The 14160-nt window shown below is 51.8% G+C and overlaps 1 protein-coding gene across 2 annotated transcripts; it reads left to right on the forward strand.

Annotated features, from left to right (window-relative positions):
- The first annotated feature begins 3340 nt into the window (after nt 1–3340).
- On the forward strand, nt 3341–10384 carry HOXA13 (homeobox A13). 2 transcript variants are annotated; one of them, XR_015723925.1, is made up of 4 exons: nt 3341–4364; nt 5094–7310; nt 8726–8824; nt 9607–10384. XR_015723925.1 is itself a non-coding variant. In XM_045793648.2 (2 exons), exons 1-2 carry the CDS (start codon nt 3440–3442, stop codon nt 5336–5338), a joined length of 1170 nt encoding a protein of 389 aa, XP_045649604.2. In that variant the 5' UTR covers nt 3341–3439; the 3' UTR covers nt 5339–8128. The 2 variants fall into 2 exon arrangements, 1 of the variants encoding a protein (XP_045649604.2); XM_045793648.2 differs by lacking the exons at nt 8726–8824; nt 9607–10384 and having other exon boundaries at nt 5094–8128.
- The last annotated feature ends 3776 nt before the right edge of the window (nt 10385–14160 follow it).

Genomic DNA, 14160 nt, shown 5'->3' on the forward strand with positions numbered 1-14160 from the left:
GGTACCCTGACTTCCCCAGCCTAGCCCACAAAGGGTCTGAGGATAAAACTACCATCTCCAGGATCCAGGTTGATGGCGCTTCCCTGCAATCCTGTAGGAATCCCTGAGCCTGACAGACAAAAAAGCCGAGAGATGGCTCAGAGGGTCGGATCCAACTAGCAGTGCAAGCAAATGCGTCTTGATCTGCCTTTAGGAAAAGAGGAAGAGCATTGGGAGAGTCTGTGCTTGCTTCCTAGGGCATACGCCAGTTCTTCACTGCCCTCCAACATTTCTTTTTTCAGAAAACCAGTTTGGTGGCTGCCTGGAGGGCTAAGAGGCTAAGAAATAGTATTAGGAACCATTAATGAATCTCTTATGTCCCTGGGCAAAGGACAAGAAGGGGGAGAGATTTTCTTCCTTCAACGTGAGTAGAGAGTCTAGAAACTGAGACCCAAAATTATTCACAGAGCTCATTCAAATTCTAGAAACTATCCCCACTGGTTGGTGGCTATAACTCAATATCTAACAGGACCTGCAGATTTAAAAACAGTGAAGGCACACCAACCAGGACGCCAGTGACTTGCCTGGCAAAAAAATCATTTCATATATATATATCGAGATCCAGGACAAAAAAGGGAACAAGCAGGCTGCCTCCCTCTAAGTAACGATGTCTTGAGACTGTTTTAAGTTGATAGAAAGATATGGGGAACTAAGAAAATATCCAAATTACTTGATCACTAAAGATCCATCACAAAGCTCAATAAATAATTCAGGAGCCGCCAGGTTTTGGGAGCAAAACCTAATTCAAGATGCAACCCAAAGTCTTCCCCCAGCGCCGTCCCTCCCAGACAAACCTGCTTGTGGCTTCTCAGCAGACAAGATGAAATCTTGTCTCACCATTTTTGGTGAGGAGGGACCCAGTCGACTTTGGCAGTCCGTGGAGCTGGGGCCCTTCCTCTGCATGCAGGGCTCCGACTCCGGTGAAGTGAGGAGAAGGAGGGAGGAATGTGGAGCTGGCCTTGGCCGCTGTGTGCACCAGCAGCTGCACCATGGCCAGAGGTGAGCTGGCACAGGCGCCGGCTGGTGGGGGCTCCCTGTGCTGTGTTTTCGTTTTTCTGGGTCTGGCTGGAAAACAGAAGAGGCTCGAAGCCCCGGCCAAGAGAGCAGGGTGGAGGCAGAGAAGAAGAGTCTGTAAACACCGCCCCAAAATCTCCACGAAGGCAGGGAAAAAAAAAAAAAAAAAGCTGGGTAACCAAACAGAACAAGAAAGAGTAATTCCAAAAGAAAAAGGAGTCAAGAGTGAGAGAAGGGAGGTGAGCAGTGGGCCTTGCGGCAGCTGCCTGAATCTCCAGGCTTGCATGGCAGTTCTCACACTGGCTAGACGGCAACTTTCAACTTGACCTTGGCCTCTAGCCGTGTCTGACCCGTATGTAAAACAGCCCTCAAGTCTTCAGGAACTGGGGCCTCGAACCCTATCCTGTCTCTTTGTCACCGTGAGTTTTACAATGCCACTTGGAGGAAGGAAGGGAGGCTAACGGGGCCGGAAAGTAACACAAAAATCAAGTCCCTACAGAGGCTAATTCCTTAGTGTGCAAATGGCCATTCAGGGAGGAGGTAAACAGATCAATATTTACCCAGAGCTACTAAAAAGGCAGGAGGGGAAGGGTACACTGTGTATATGTATGTTGGGAAAGGGGTGTCATAGAAGGTTTTATTGGGCAACACTTACATTGGTCCCGGCTAACCCAGGGATCAAGGCAGATAAAAGCTGGAGCCCAGCCTTATTGGTCTGGACTCTGCAGGAAAACCAGGAGCCTTGGAGGGCAGATGGGGCAGGCAATAGGGGCTGGGGATATTTGCAATGCTCTGAGCTTCTGGCTGAGTCTGCAAGCCAGGACGGCAAGGCAGGTCCACGCTTGGATGCTCATCAATTCACCTGGGATGAAAGGGAATCCAGCGCTCTCCCCAAACCTGATGTTCCTGGAGAATACACTCACTTTCACTTTGAACGTCATGTTCCCCTTCTGGGCATCTGACCAGCTCACAGCCTCCACAGACGGAAATGGTAATATGGTAATATGTAACCCCAAAGCAACAGGACCCCCAGAATCCCACACCAAAACATGGTGGCTGCTCGGCTCTTCCAGCACCAACACCCCACCCTATTCTCAGGAAAGGGTCTGCATTTCCCAGATACAAAAGAAAGGCTTCTCCGGCTGGTTCTTGGACAGAGGAGGACCGGGCACCCTCTGCAGGCTGCACACAATGCTCTCCCCAATCCTACTTGGGGGGGGAAGTCATGAAGTGGTCCCATCGAGCCCCCTTCTCCTGTCCCAAAATGGAGTGAAATGGGGGAGTGTCCAGGTGCCTGAAGAATGAGCTCCTGCCCAAGATCTATGAAGCCTCATTAGGCCCCAGAAAGGTAGCTCAAGTCCCAACCAGCACCCGGGGCTGTTCCTTTTAAACTTCCAGGACTGGACAGCCTGGCTGGAGATGGAGAAGCATCGGAGAACACTGCTCACAGATCGCTCCAAAGTCTCTGGAGGAGGAATGGTTGTTATTGGGGCAGAGTGTGGAACACTCACTAAGTGTGGGTGATCAGAGTACACTTGAATGTGTGTGCGTGTGTCAGTGTAGGTGTGAGGGGGTCGTTCTGACACCCTATGGGCCTAAGTGCAAGTGTTTGAAATTGCCCGCCAACACTGTAGACAGGAAAAGTGGAGAGAGCTCCTAAATACAGTCCAAGTTTCCCAGTGGAACGTCCCAGGAACCCTGAGCCAGGCGCATCCGTAAATGCCCCTCCAGGCTTCCCCTGGAAGGAGCCAAATCTTGACGCTCTCGAAGCCGAAAGCGCTAGTGTCCACGCCAGGGTCCCCCTGCAGAAAGACTCGCGGATACCTGGAAAGAAAACAGCTTCAAAGGCCCCAAGAAACACCCAGCCTGGACTACGCCCCGTTTTCTCCAACCGCCCGCAGATTTACCTGACCTACTCCCACTGCTTCAGGTCTCAACGCAACAGCGCTCCTCCGTCCCCTCCCCGCCTAACTCTGCTCTGGGCCCCACTGGGACAGAGGAAGGGAAGGAGAGCTGCGAGGAGGCCGCCCTTCTTTGCCTACCCCACCCGCCTAGTCCTCCGCCCCCACTCGTCCGCGTCCCCCGCCTCTCCCCTGGGTGAATGGTTCGCGGCCCCGCGGCGGGCGCTGGCGCTGGCGCTGGGGACCGCGCGGGCGGCGGCGGGGACCGCGGGTGCACAGCGCAGAGCCGGGGTTGGAGCCGCCCGCTTTGCATACGCCGTGGGCGGAGCGGGGGGGGGGAGGGCCAATGGGCGGCCGCCTGGCGCGACCCCGCGGGGCGCGATCCGCCCCCCTCGCTCGGGCCCCGGCCCCGCGCCGCGCGCTCTTCACTTCTTGGGGGCTTTTTAAAACAGCGCCACTGGGGTCTTCTCCATGCGGCTCGGGCTATGACAGCCTCCGTGCTCCTCCACCCCCGCTGGATCGAGCCCACCGTCATGTTTCTCTACGACAACGGCGGTGGCTTGGTGGCCGACGAACTCAACAAGAACATGGAAGGGGCGGCGGCGGCGGCGGCAGCGGCGGCAGCGGCGGCGGCGGCCGGGGCCGGGGGCGGGGGCTTCCCCCACCCGGCGGCCGCGGCCGCGGGGGGCAACTTCTCGGTGGCGGCGGCGGCCGCAGCGGCTGCGGCGGCCGCAGCCAACCAGTGCCGCAACTTGATGGCACATCCGGCGCCCCTGGCGCCCGGCGCCGCGGCCGCCTACAACAGCGCGCCCGGGGAGGCGCCCCCGTCGGCCGCCGCCGCCGCCGCCGCCGCAGCGGCTGCTGCTGCAGCAGCAGCGGCTGCGTCGTCCTCGGGAGGGCCCGGCCCGGCGGGCCCGGCGGGCGCCGAGGCCGCCAAGCAGTGCAGTCCCTGCTCGGCGGCGGCGCAGAGCTCGTCGGGGCCCGCGGCGCTGCCCTACGGCTATTTCGGCAGCGGCTACTACCCGTGCGCCCGCATGGGCCCGCACCCCAACGCCATCAAGTCGTGCGCGCAGCCCGCCTCGGCCGCCGCGGCTGCCGCCGCCTTCGCGGACAAGTACATGGATACCGCCGGCCCGGCGGCCGAGGAGTTCAGCTCCCGCGCTAAGGAGTTCGCCTTCTACCACCAGGGCTACGCGCCCGGGCCTTACCACCACCATCAGCCCGTGCCTGGCTACCTGGATATGCCGGTGGTGCCCGGCCTCGGGGGCCCGGGCGAGTCGCGCCACGAGCCCCTGGGTCTTCCCATGGAAAGCTACCAGCCCTGGGCGCTGCCCAACGGCTGGAACGGCCAAATGTACTGCCCCAAAGAGCAGGCGCAGCCTCCCCACCTCTGGAAGTCCACTCTGCCCGGTAAATGGCGCCCCCTTCTCAACCCGGGTCCTCCGGCTCTGCTCCAGCTTCTCTGCCGCTCGCTCCCGGGTCACCCTCTGCCCCTCTGCTCTCCCCTGTCCTGTCCTGGGGGCGCTGCACCCCTAGGCGCCCGACCCCGGCTGGCTGGCGCGGTCCGCACTGCCCTTGAGTTGGCCTGGCTCCTGGCTCTCCCTGGGTGAGGGATGGCTGGGGAGAAGCTTGTGGGGACCCTGGCTGGCTCCCTTCTCCCTCTGTGCCCCGCCCTCCCCAACCCTTGACATCGACTTAAGGATGGAAAATTGACCTGGAAACGGTTTCCCAAATTGCCCTTATTCGTTCTCTCAAAAAAAAAAAAAAAAAAAGGCTTCAGTGTGGAAGCATCAAGTGTTGGGGCTTGGGGTATACAGAGAGGAGTCAGGCATGGAAGTGTTGTCCCCTGAGCCTGGCGCTAAGGTGTGGGCCGCCGGGCCAGGCGTTCAAGGGAAGCCAGCGCTGTGCAGACAGGATGGCCTGGTTGGGGTGGTCATTGGAGCCTTAGGCGATTTCATTTCAATGCAGAACTAACCACCCTTCCCACCGACCCTCCAGACTGTAGTGGAAGGCTGGATTGTGCAATGCATGGCAAAGGGCAGCTGGGCGCTGCAAGGCGGGTGGCTCAGATCAAGCTGTCGCCTGTGTCCTGGCCTGGGTGTGATCCCTGTGTAACTTCCCTTCTTCCCTATCTTCCAGACGTGGTCTCTCATCCCTCAGACGCCAGCTCCTACAGGCGGGGGAGAAAGAAGCGCGTCCCTTACACCAAGGTGCAATTAAAAGAACTCGAACGGGAATATGCTACGAACAAATTCATTACCAAGGACAAACGGAGGCGGATATCAGCCACGACAAATCTCTCTGAGCGGCAGGTTACAATTTGGTTCCAGAACAGGAGGGTCAAAGAGAAAAAAGTCATCAACAAACTGAAGACCACTAGTTAATGGATTAAAAGTGGAGCGAGAGGGCAACCTGGAGAAATGCTTCAGAACTGGTTGCTTTGCCCAGATAATGAACATAATGCTTAATAATAATAATTGAAGAATGGGAAAGAGAAAGAGAAAGACACTGGCATTTTGCTTTCCTAAGGGGGATCTCTTTCTCCTTGGTGGAATCTACAACTCTTTTAGAACTTTACTCTAAGAAAAGGTAAAGACTTCCAGTTCTCCCGCCAACCCCACCAGACCGTTAAATGACAAACTCTAGAGTCAAACGTCAACCCCCAAATATGCAATTTCAGATAAGTTGCGCATTTACTGAAATCTTGTAAGTATTTATGTGACCATAATATTTCAGGATACTGTGTTATATGGTAATGATCCAAAAGTTGGTTACAAAAGCAAGAGGCTGTTGTAAACATCTGTTTGTCCTTGGGTCGCCATTGCCATCCCCTCTGCATGTTAAGTGACTGCTCAGGTATATCTTAGTGAAATTCCTACCATTGTTGTATATTCTGCAAACATCTTATGTATAGATTTAGAGGGGGAGAGAGAAGAAGGTACTGAAATAATGATCGTGGGCTATTTACAATGAAGAAAGGGAGAGAAAGCTTTTCCGAGGATCATTGGTCTTGGTAGTCAGTACAACCAGCTGAGCCTTTGAGGCTACAAGGAGACCCCAGGGTGGGAATGTCCTTCTGACAATAATTTTAAATTGCTCATAACCAGCATATTTTGTGGCATTTGGATTGTATTTTCTGCTTGATATAATTTACTTTCCAAAGAATTTAATAACTTTAAAAAAATATTTAAAGCATCAGATGTTTCATAGAATTCACTTTATCAGATCTCCTGAGAGGTCCACCCCGACCTGGTGAACTCCGGTTTGAAGAGAATTCATGTTTCATCTCAATTGGTATTTCCAAATATTTACTAAACATTTTGCTGGAGAGTAATTTTGCTTTTTTGTTTTTTGGAAAACTCAGAACGGAAATCCATTCCCCCAGAAACATTTAGATGTTTACATTCTATATTTTGATCTATTAAGGGATTAGTGTTTTTTTTCCTTGTTTATTGTGTTATAAGACTGCATTAGGAAGTTTAGGGGTTCATCTTTACAGCACATTTTTATCAAGCAGTTATTTCAACCAGCACATTCATTGTGTTCACATTCACTATAAAATGCTATCTTGTAAATAAAGACATTCAGCACACTGTGAAAATGTATTTGTGCACCTGATTTTCAAACATTTCTACTAAAAATAATAATTAAAAACCTTAGATTTGTAGATAGTGATATAGAAGAATTAATTATGGCAATAAAATAGTCACTGCCATTAAAATCTGAAGAAAATACTCATTATTTTCCAAGCTAAATGTGCACTGCACAGAAAGAAAAGGAGCGGGTTTGTCCTATACAAACCAAGGACCATTCTTTTCTATTATTATTCAGCCTTTTTTTTTTTTTCACGACAGATTTTTTAAGCAAAAGGAGAAATCCCTCATAACAAAAATCCTAAAAATGTGGATAAGTGCTTCAGGAGAGTTGAAGTGTTAAGCATTCTGAAAAAGGAGAAAGAAGAAAGGAGGAAGAGATAGTATAAATTCCCTGGCTCACTGTGGAAAATGAAAACCAGTTGTTTAGTATCAGTGATGCCCGGGCTGCAGTATTTTAAAATCTGCTGTTGGGTCTGCGTGTGTCTGAAAGGGCAGGTTTTGATATTTGTTGAAATGACAGGACTAGGAAAGGCCTTAAACCTTGACCTTGACGAAAAAAGACAATTTGTGACCTTGACTTTTGACAGCTCATGAATTGGCCTCGGCTGGATTAGTAGATCAAGGGCGCCACCTCGCGTTGACAAGCTTCCCTGTAATTCTTCAGCTTCAAGGGAATCAAAAGGTCTTACCTCCTTGACTCCTTGTTTTAGAGATTTAGTACTCATTTCTTTGGCTCCAGATGGAACAAATTTGAATATATGTAAGTTATACATGTGCCTGTATATATGTGAATATATATTATATATATGTGTATACATGTATGCGTTTGCATATCGGTGCTCGTGTGTGCTTGTGTATATATTGGTAGAATCTGTACAGAGAAGAGTATCACTAATTACTGATGATCCAACATGTTGTAATTTAAGGCGATTTCTAGAGTTGAGGTACAAAATGTACTTTACATGATGAAGTTTTGCTCCTTTCCTTTAATGGCCAAGTTTGATTTGTCTTCACAGCCCTTGTTCCGCATCAGATTTCTGCAGATCTGCTTTAAAGCTGTACGTGTTTGTTACAGTCTAAAAGGTGTTCTTAAATAACCATTCTTTGCTGGCCCTCACCCTCCAAGGTGGTCTACCGTCCTAATTAGAGCTGTAGGGGAGTCTATACGGCAAATAAAACGCTTCAGATGCCTTGCTGACTCTAGTATTCTAGAGTTACATTTCAGAAAGTCAAAGAAGCTCACCTCTTCAGAGGTCAGTATGGGGAGCTTAAAGAGCTCGTGTCTACAAAATGACCATAGTGTGGATGCAGAAGGAGTTATCCCGGATAGCTCAGAGCCGAGCGCTGCTCCTGGGTGGCATGTGCAATCTTATCCCGGAGCGTGTGAAGCTGCCATTTGATTTGTGGAAGAAATAGATACATTTAATATTAACCATCACCATCAAAACTATAATAAATATTATATCTACTACTTACTGACCCCCAACAACACATCAGGTGCTGTGTTTAGAGTCATAAATAATACATATGTATGTTTTATATTTAATATACACATAGGGTAATGTGTTTTTGTCAAATCCATGCTATGCATATATATACCTATGTGTATATATATATTATATATATATATATAATATATATTATATATATATGTTGGTGGAACCAGGAGCCTTAGGATGTGGAATTTTGAGATGACATTAATTTTATCTTTATGTTAGAGGAAAGTAATTGTGAATCAAAAAACCATACTTATCATTTTATGGAAAAAATATTGGTTGGTTAGGAACCTGGCTGACGGAAACCTCCCCAACCTGAAGACTTAGAGCTTCTTTATAAGTGGAGAATTCTAGAATCTCTAAAGCTGTCTCAGAAACAGCGTGGTCTTGAAAACATACATATGGAATGGTCTTGTGAAGTGCAATCCAATTTTGCTGTCCTGAAAGTGGATTTTCACTCCACTTGTGGAAACAAATGAAAACGATGCTTCAGATCAAGCCCCCCACACCGTGCGCCCCAGCACTCCCTTTCTAAATGAGCTGCCATCGAGCCAAAGTAACAACTTTCTCCCCAAATGTTTAAAGTGGTGGAAAATCCCCTCAAAGCTGGATCATACTGTGTGTTTACGGAACAGCTCCAAAGGGGACTCTTCTGTTGACGGGGGATATTTTTCTTTAGATGTAAGAAATATTCTGAGCCTCAGGCCTAGGAAGGAGGCCAACAGCAGCTCTGCAGCCGGAATACCGCCCCTTCCACAACCCATCGCAGGAACTCTGGGTAAAGTAGTAGTTTTCTTTTTTTTTCTCCCTTCGGTTTTTGAAACGAATGACAGAAGATATATCTGGGTTTTGTTTTTGTTTTTGTTTTCCCCTGTTCTAAAATGGTCTTTGATAATGTCGGTCTTACCTAACTCCTCTCTTATTTAAAATTCCCATGGATCTACCAGATAACCTTGGATTATGATGGCTCCCTAATGCCCAAGTAGCAATTAGCCTAAACCTTTAGAAAAAAAGACAATCAGGAGGACTCCAGCCACCACCTAAGAATAATAACACCAGACAGCAAGAGTGTTGTTGAATAGCTGATTCACATTTTTTTTTCCTAAAAGGGAAACCTTTTCTGAACGAGACATTGTAAATATGGAAACAGCTAGACACCGTTTTCATCTATTAAATTTGCAAAGATTTTTAATCCTGTAATGGCCTACCTTTTAAAAAATTGTAAATGTGGGACTTAAAAAAAAAACTCTTTTCCCGTATGCTCTTAATTCTGTCAAATTTATTAAGGTATTTGAAGTGGATGACTGTAAAATGTCACTTTGCATTTAACTATTTATCCCTGATGCAGAACTGAAGCCATCCGTTTAAACTGTTTTTTTTTAAAAAAAGATAAGCAATTTTTAAAGAAAGGGTGAAAGAAAATTATTCTTTTTTTAAAAAAACTCAACCGAATTGAAGTGTTTTCTTAAAAATTCACGAGGCAGTGAAATTCAGCTGAGGGTGATACGTGTGTGTGCGGGTAGTTAATGACACAGATTTCACCGTATAATATGTGTGCAGATTACACCCTGCTGCGTGTGTGTGGAGGGTTCGGTGAAGATGCGGCGTCTCGCTTCCTCTCTACGAATTCCGGAGTTTCGAAGCGGAGACGAAGGCTGTCCCGGACTGCTAAGCCCCAGACCTGGTGGGTTCAGAGGCGCCCTTCCGGATTTGCGGACCTCTACGGGAGAGACGCTAGGGGCTTCCTGATTTATGCGCATTCCTTTAAAGTTGATCGAATGCGTGTCAGCAGCCCAAGACCTGGAGAATCAGAGAAATGTGCAGCGAGTAGCTCCCATCCCATTTTTCATAAGCAATGATGTAGCGTTATCCAAGCGGTCTGGGGAGATTTATGCCCAGGTTTTAGGACCCGCACACAATAATTAAGTTTTCAACTGCTAGGCCGCCGGGTAGATAACAGCCGGCCTCATTCTTTATGAAAACACCCACTTTCTGAGCGGCTGCTTCAACCCTCGCGCCTCTACCTAGCGCCGCCGAATGCCTGCGAGGTGTTTGCTATTTTTAATTTGATTTTAAAGGGAAGAAAAGAGACGCGGGCGCAGGAAAATCCCTCCACGAAAGCAGCTAAGGCCTTGTCACAGTTCATTTCATTTGTTCCCGGCTCCGTCGCGCCGCTGAAGGCTGGATCCAGCGGGCAGAAAGCGTTTACAACGGCCTCTCGGCGACGCTGGAACCTTGGCCGGCGGCAGGGCGCGGCGCGGGGCTCGCCCCGAGTGCGGGGCCGTGGACCCCAGGACGCGCGCGGCCGCGGACTCGGAGCGCCGCCCGAAGTCGCGCCCCGGGGCAGAGGCGAGGCTCCAAAGCCTCCAGGCTCCTAAATGAAGCCTCCGCTCAAAATGGAGGCTCAAAGCCTTCCAGAGCCGGCCTTGCTCGGAAGGCTCGTGTGTGGAAGGAGCAGGGCAGCGGGCGTCCGGCCGAGGTCAAGGCGCGGCATCCCAGGCCCGCGCCAGGCGGACTCTGGAGGGCCCGGCCGGGCACCCGCGCCGGGGACTCGCCCCGCAGCTGCAGGCTGACGTCACGGGCGCCCGGGAGCGGGCCTTCGCGGGCCTGTCTAGGCGTTGTTTGATGAGGACAAGCCGATTGAAACGAATGTTCTGTGCGGGTGCCCGCTTCTCCGCCCCGCCCCGCCCTCCCCAAGAGAATAATCGGGTGTTTAATCTCTCCCGGTCTTAATTCTTGGCAGCATGGAAGGTGGTTTGCACGGGAAATAAAACTTGACAGGAGCATTTTCTCTAAAAGGGGTCCTGAGACGGGCTGAAAAGAAACCGTGTTTTTCTCTACCAAATACTTCCGCTTTCTGAGCCCCGGGCCGAGGGGTGGGGTGACATCCGAGGGAGCGGAGAGCGAGCTGGGCACGCAGGACCGCGGGGTGGACCCGAATCCGGGCGCTCCGGGCAGCCCCGGGTCTCCGCCTGGGCCTGGGCCGGGAAGCAGCCTCGGGCCTCGCTGCGCCCCGCGCCTCTGCGGCTCGGCCCGGCCAGAGGCCCAGCGCCGCCCGCAGCCCGGAGCCCGGACCCCGCTCCGGGACGCTGGCACCGGCAGGGGCCCGGCTGACACCCAAAGTGATACCCTGACATTGGCCAAAGGCGGCTGGAGTCAAACGGGAGAAGGGGGCGCTGGGGACGGCCTTGGACCGCTTGGCTTTAGCTCTGAGCCTCTTAGTCGAGGGGAGTTGGGGACCAGAGCTCGCAAAGGAGGTGGTGAGCGCACTGCTGGGGGCTTTGTTTGGGCTGCGGGTCTGCAGATACTGCACAAAATGGAGGGGGGTCTGGGGGTGAGCGGCGCAGCTTGCGTGGGTTGTCCGGGCTGCTATTGGGTGGGAGAAGCTGGAGACAGCAGAATCCCCCTCCCGGCAGCTCAGAGAGCGCCCTCCCCTCGCGCAGCAAAGGTCAAGTCCTCGGCACCATGGCCGCCTCCACGGTCAGGGCCGCGGCGGACGCAGGAAGGCGCAGGACCCACACGTGGCCGGCTGCAAGGAGGTTCTGATAGCCCGGGCTCTCAGACTGGAGGCAGGGGTCTTTTCCTGGCTTCCAGCCCGACTGGAAAGGAGTTCCCGCAGCCAGGGTTGTCCCAGGCTATGTCCCGTCGAGTCCTGGAAGAGCGGGTCCAGAAGACTTCGGAGCCCGCCGAGGCCTAGTCCGGGCGAGAGGCAGCGCCTGCAAGCTCAGGAAGGCGGACGTGGCTGGATCCGAGTTCTGGGCTCCGGCAGAAACAAGGGACCCGCAGGGCCAGGAATAGGATAGGGGAGCAAGGACCCTGCTGGGAACTTCTCATAAGGTCCTTGAGTCCAGGTCTGCTCCTTCAAGTGCAAGCTGATGCTTTGTGCACTTTGATGCTCTTCTTCTCCTGCCTAAAATCTGGGCCAAGAAGTGAGGTGCACTCTGCCAAAGGTAAAAATCCCTGACTCCGGGGCCCCCCCCAAACCCACTCATTGTGCTCTGGCCGGGAGGGAGCCCTGCCCTCCGCCCACAGCCTGCCTGCAGCAGGTCACACGTTGGGCCCAATGCTAAACAAATAGCTTAAGCTGCGTCTGCCCTGAGCTTTTTGCCCCAGGTGAATCAGAGAGGCCCTGCAAAGGATTTCATCTTTTTTTCACAGAAGACAGAAAAGCTGGGCCTTATCCCTAGAACTGCACGGGTGGAGCAGGGTCTTGAGGGGACACTAGCTGGAGGAATTGTCCATGGATAGGTACCATCACAGAACTGCCTGGAAAGGCACGTAGGGGAGACTTCTAAGGGCAGGGCTGGACTGGGCATGGGCTCGCTCTTTTCAAGTCTGGAATGTGAACCATGGATAGCTGCCCCCCAAGTAGAAACGGAGGAGCCTGGGGAACTGCCCTAGGAGGGAGCTTGGGACATGGAGGCTTCCTGTGAGCCACAGCTGAGGGCCAGGGCTGGCCTTCTGGTTGGGCCGCCCTCTTTTGTCCTCTTTATTGCATACCCTTGGCTGGAGAAACCCGTCTGGGCCGAAGTTTCAGGGAGAATGGAAAGGAGACGCTGAGAGCCAGGGCTTTGTCTGTCGAAGTTTTCCCTACTCTATTTGTTCCCATTTGATAAAGGGGGGGGGATTTTTTAAAAATGAATCTACAACAATAAAAATAAAAATAGTTCCTCTCAAAGGAAGTAACTCTCTCCCATCAGTTTGGGACCCACTAAATGAAATATAACCAGATCACTTGGGTGTCTGAAACCCTCAGCTGAGCCCTATGCCCCACACTTCGGTGGCCAGGGGAAGGATGTGGACTTCTTCAGATGTTTAGGGGCCTTGGAGGATTGAATCTGTGAGTCAGATGAGAACCAACCATAAGGTCAAGTTCAAGGCTTTACCTGTTCCTGCACTATAGGGAAGGGTAGAGGAGCTTGTGAACAGGAGGGTGCCTCACCAAGCCAAGGGGAAAATAAGTTAACCCCTGCCTCCACTTAGTAGTGAAGACAGGATCTCCTAATATTTCACTGTAGCCTCAGTGCCGCCTCTGGACAGCGCCTAGAAATGTGATAGATTGACCATGATCTGCCCGATAGACTGCTTCCTGAGAACGAATACTGGGAGATGTCTGGGGCTTTCGCAAACAACTCATTACCCAGAATCACCATGGAGGACAGATGCACTTCCAGACACCTCCCACTTAGAAGGAGACAGCCCCCAAATAAAAGCCTGGCCTCCAACCCTACGAAAGACTCAGTTGCTGTTTTTACTCTGGGCCACCAGTTCCCTTTTGCACCTGTGTGCAGTATGGTCACTGGGGTTGAAATAGTCTTCTGTGGTGCTTTCTAGAAATAGATGTGACATTTAGGGACAGAGGTAGCTAGGGGCTCAGTCCAACAAGAAAAGGCAAAAAAAAAAAAAAAATTGGTGCCCTGATCCAGAGATAAATGACTATAGATCTTTGCAAGTAAGTTTTGGTTTGTCCAGTGGGCCTGACCCCTCCCAGACTGGCTGCCTTCCAGCAGTTAGGTCCCAGGAAGAGAAGAAGGGAATATTGGTGAAAGAGGCAGAGAGAGAAAAGGACACGGTAGAGCCTTGGAATGGACTGTTCAGAAGAACGAGGTAAGAGATCTAGTTCAGATCCCTGGTGGAGGCCTAAACTGGGGTGGGGGGGAGTAGTCAGGAAACTAACAGCCCATTTCTCTGTGCTTGAGTACTGGGTGCCCTCCAGTGGCACCTCGGCTCTTGCTCCGCCTAGGAGGGGCATCAGAAAAGGCAAGGCCGCAGAAGGGGAGACTGCTGGAAAGAGGACCGGAAGACAGGCAAGCAGGAGCTGCAGGGAGACAGGATCAGCTGAGGAGGGAATGTGGTGAGCAGGCAGCCTGGTATTGGCACTCACAGTTTCGACTACAGACAGAGCAGTCAAGGGCTGCACGTGCAGGCATTAGGGACTTCAGATTCTCAGATTTGGGGGTCAACGAGCCAGTCCCAGGGCCCGAGCTGGCACCAAGGAGAAAGGAGGGCAGCCCAGCCGCAGTGCCACTTGGGGTTGGGAACCCCAGAGTCTGGAGTTGCTCCCTGGCCACTGCTCTGTTCTCCCTTGGAGTGAGCAGGTGTTAAGCTGCCTAT

Source organism: Ursus americanus, chromosome 3 (genome assembly GCF_024610735.1).
Source record: "Ursus americanus isolate L20-20 chromosome 3, mUrsAme1.1.p, whole genome shotgun sequence".
Lineage (NCBI taxonomy): Eukaryota > Metazoa > Chordata > Mammalia > Carnivora > Ursidae > Ursus > Ursus americanus.

Coding starts and splice junctions, on each gene's coding strand:
- HOXA13 (XM_045793648.2), top strand. CDS start 3,440: ATGACAGCCTCCGTGCTCCTCCACCCCCGCTGGATCGAGCCCACCGTC. Junction 4,365..5,093: donor CTGGAAGTCCACTCTGCCCG/GTAAATGGCGCC, acceptor CCTATCTTCCAG/ACGTGGTCTCTCATCCCTCA.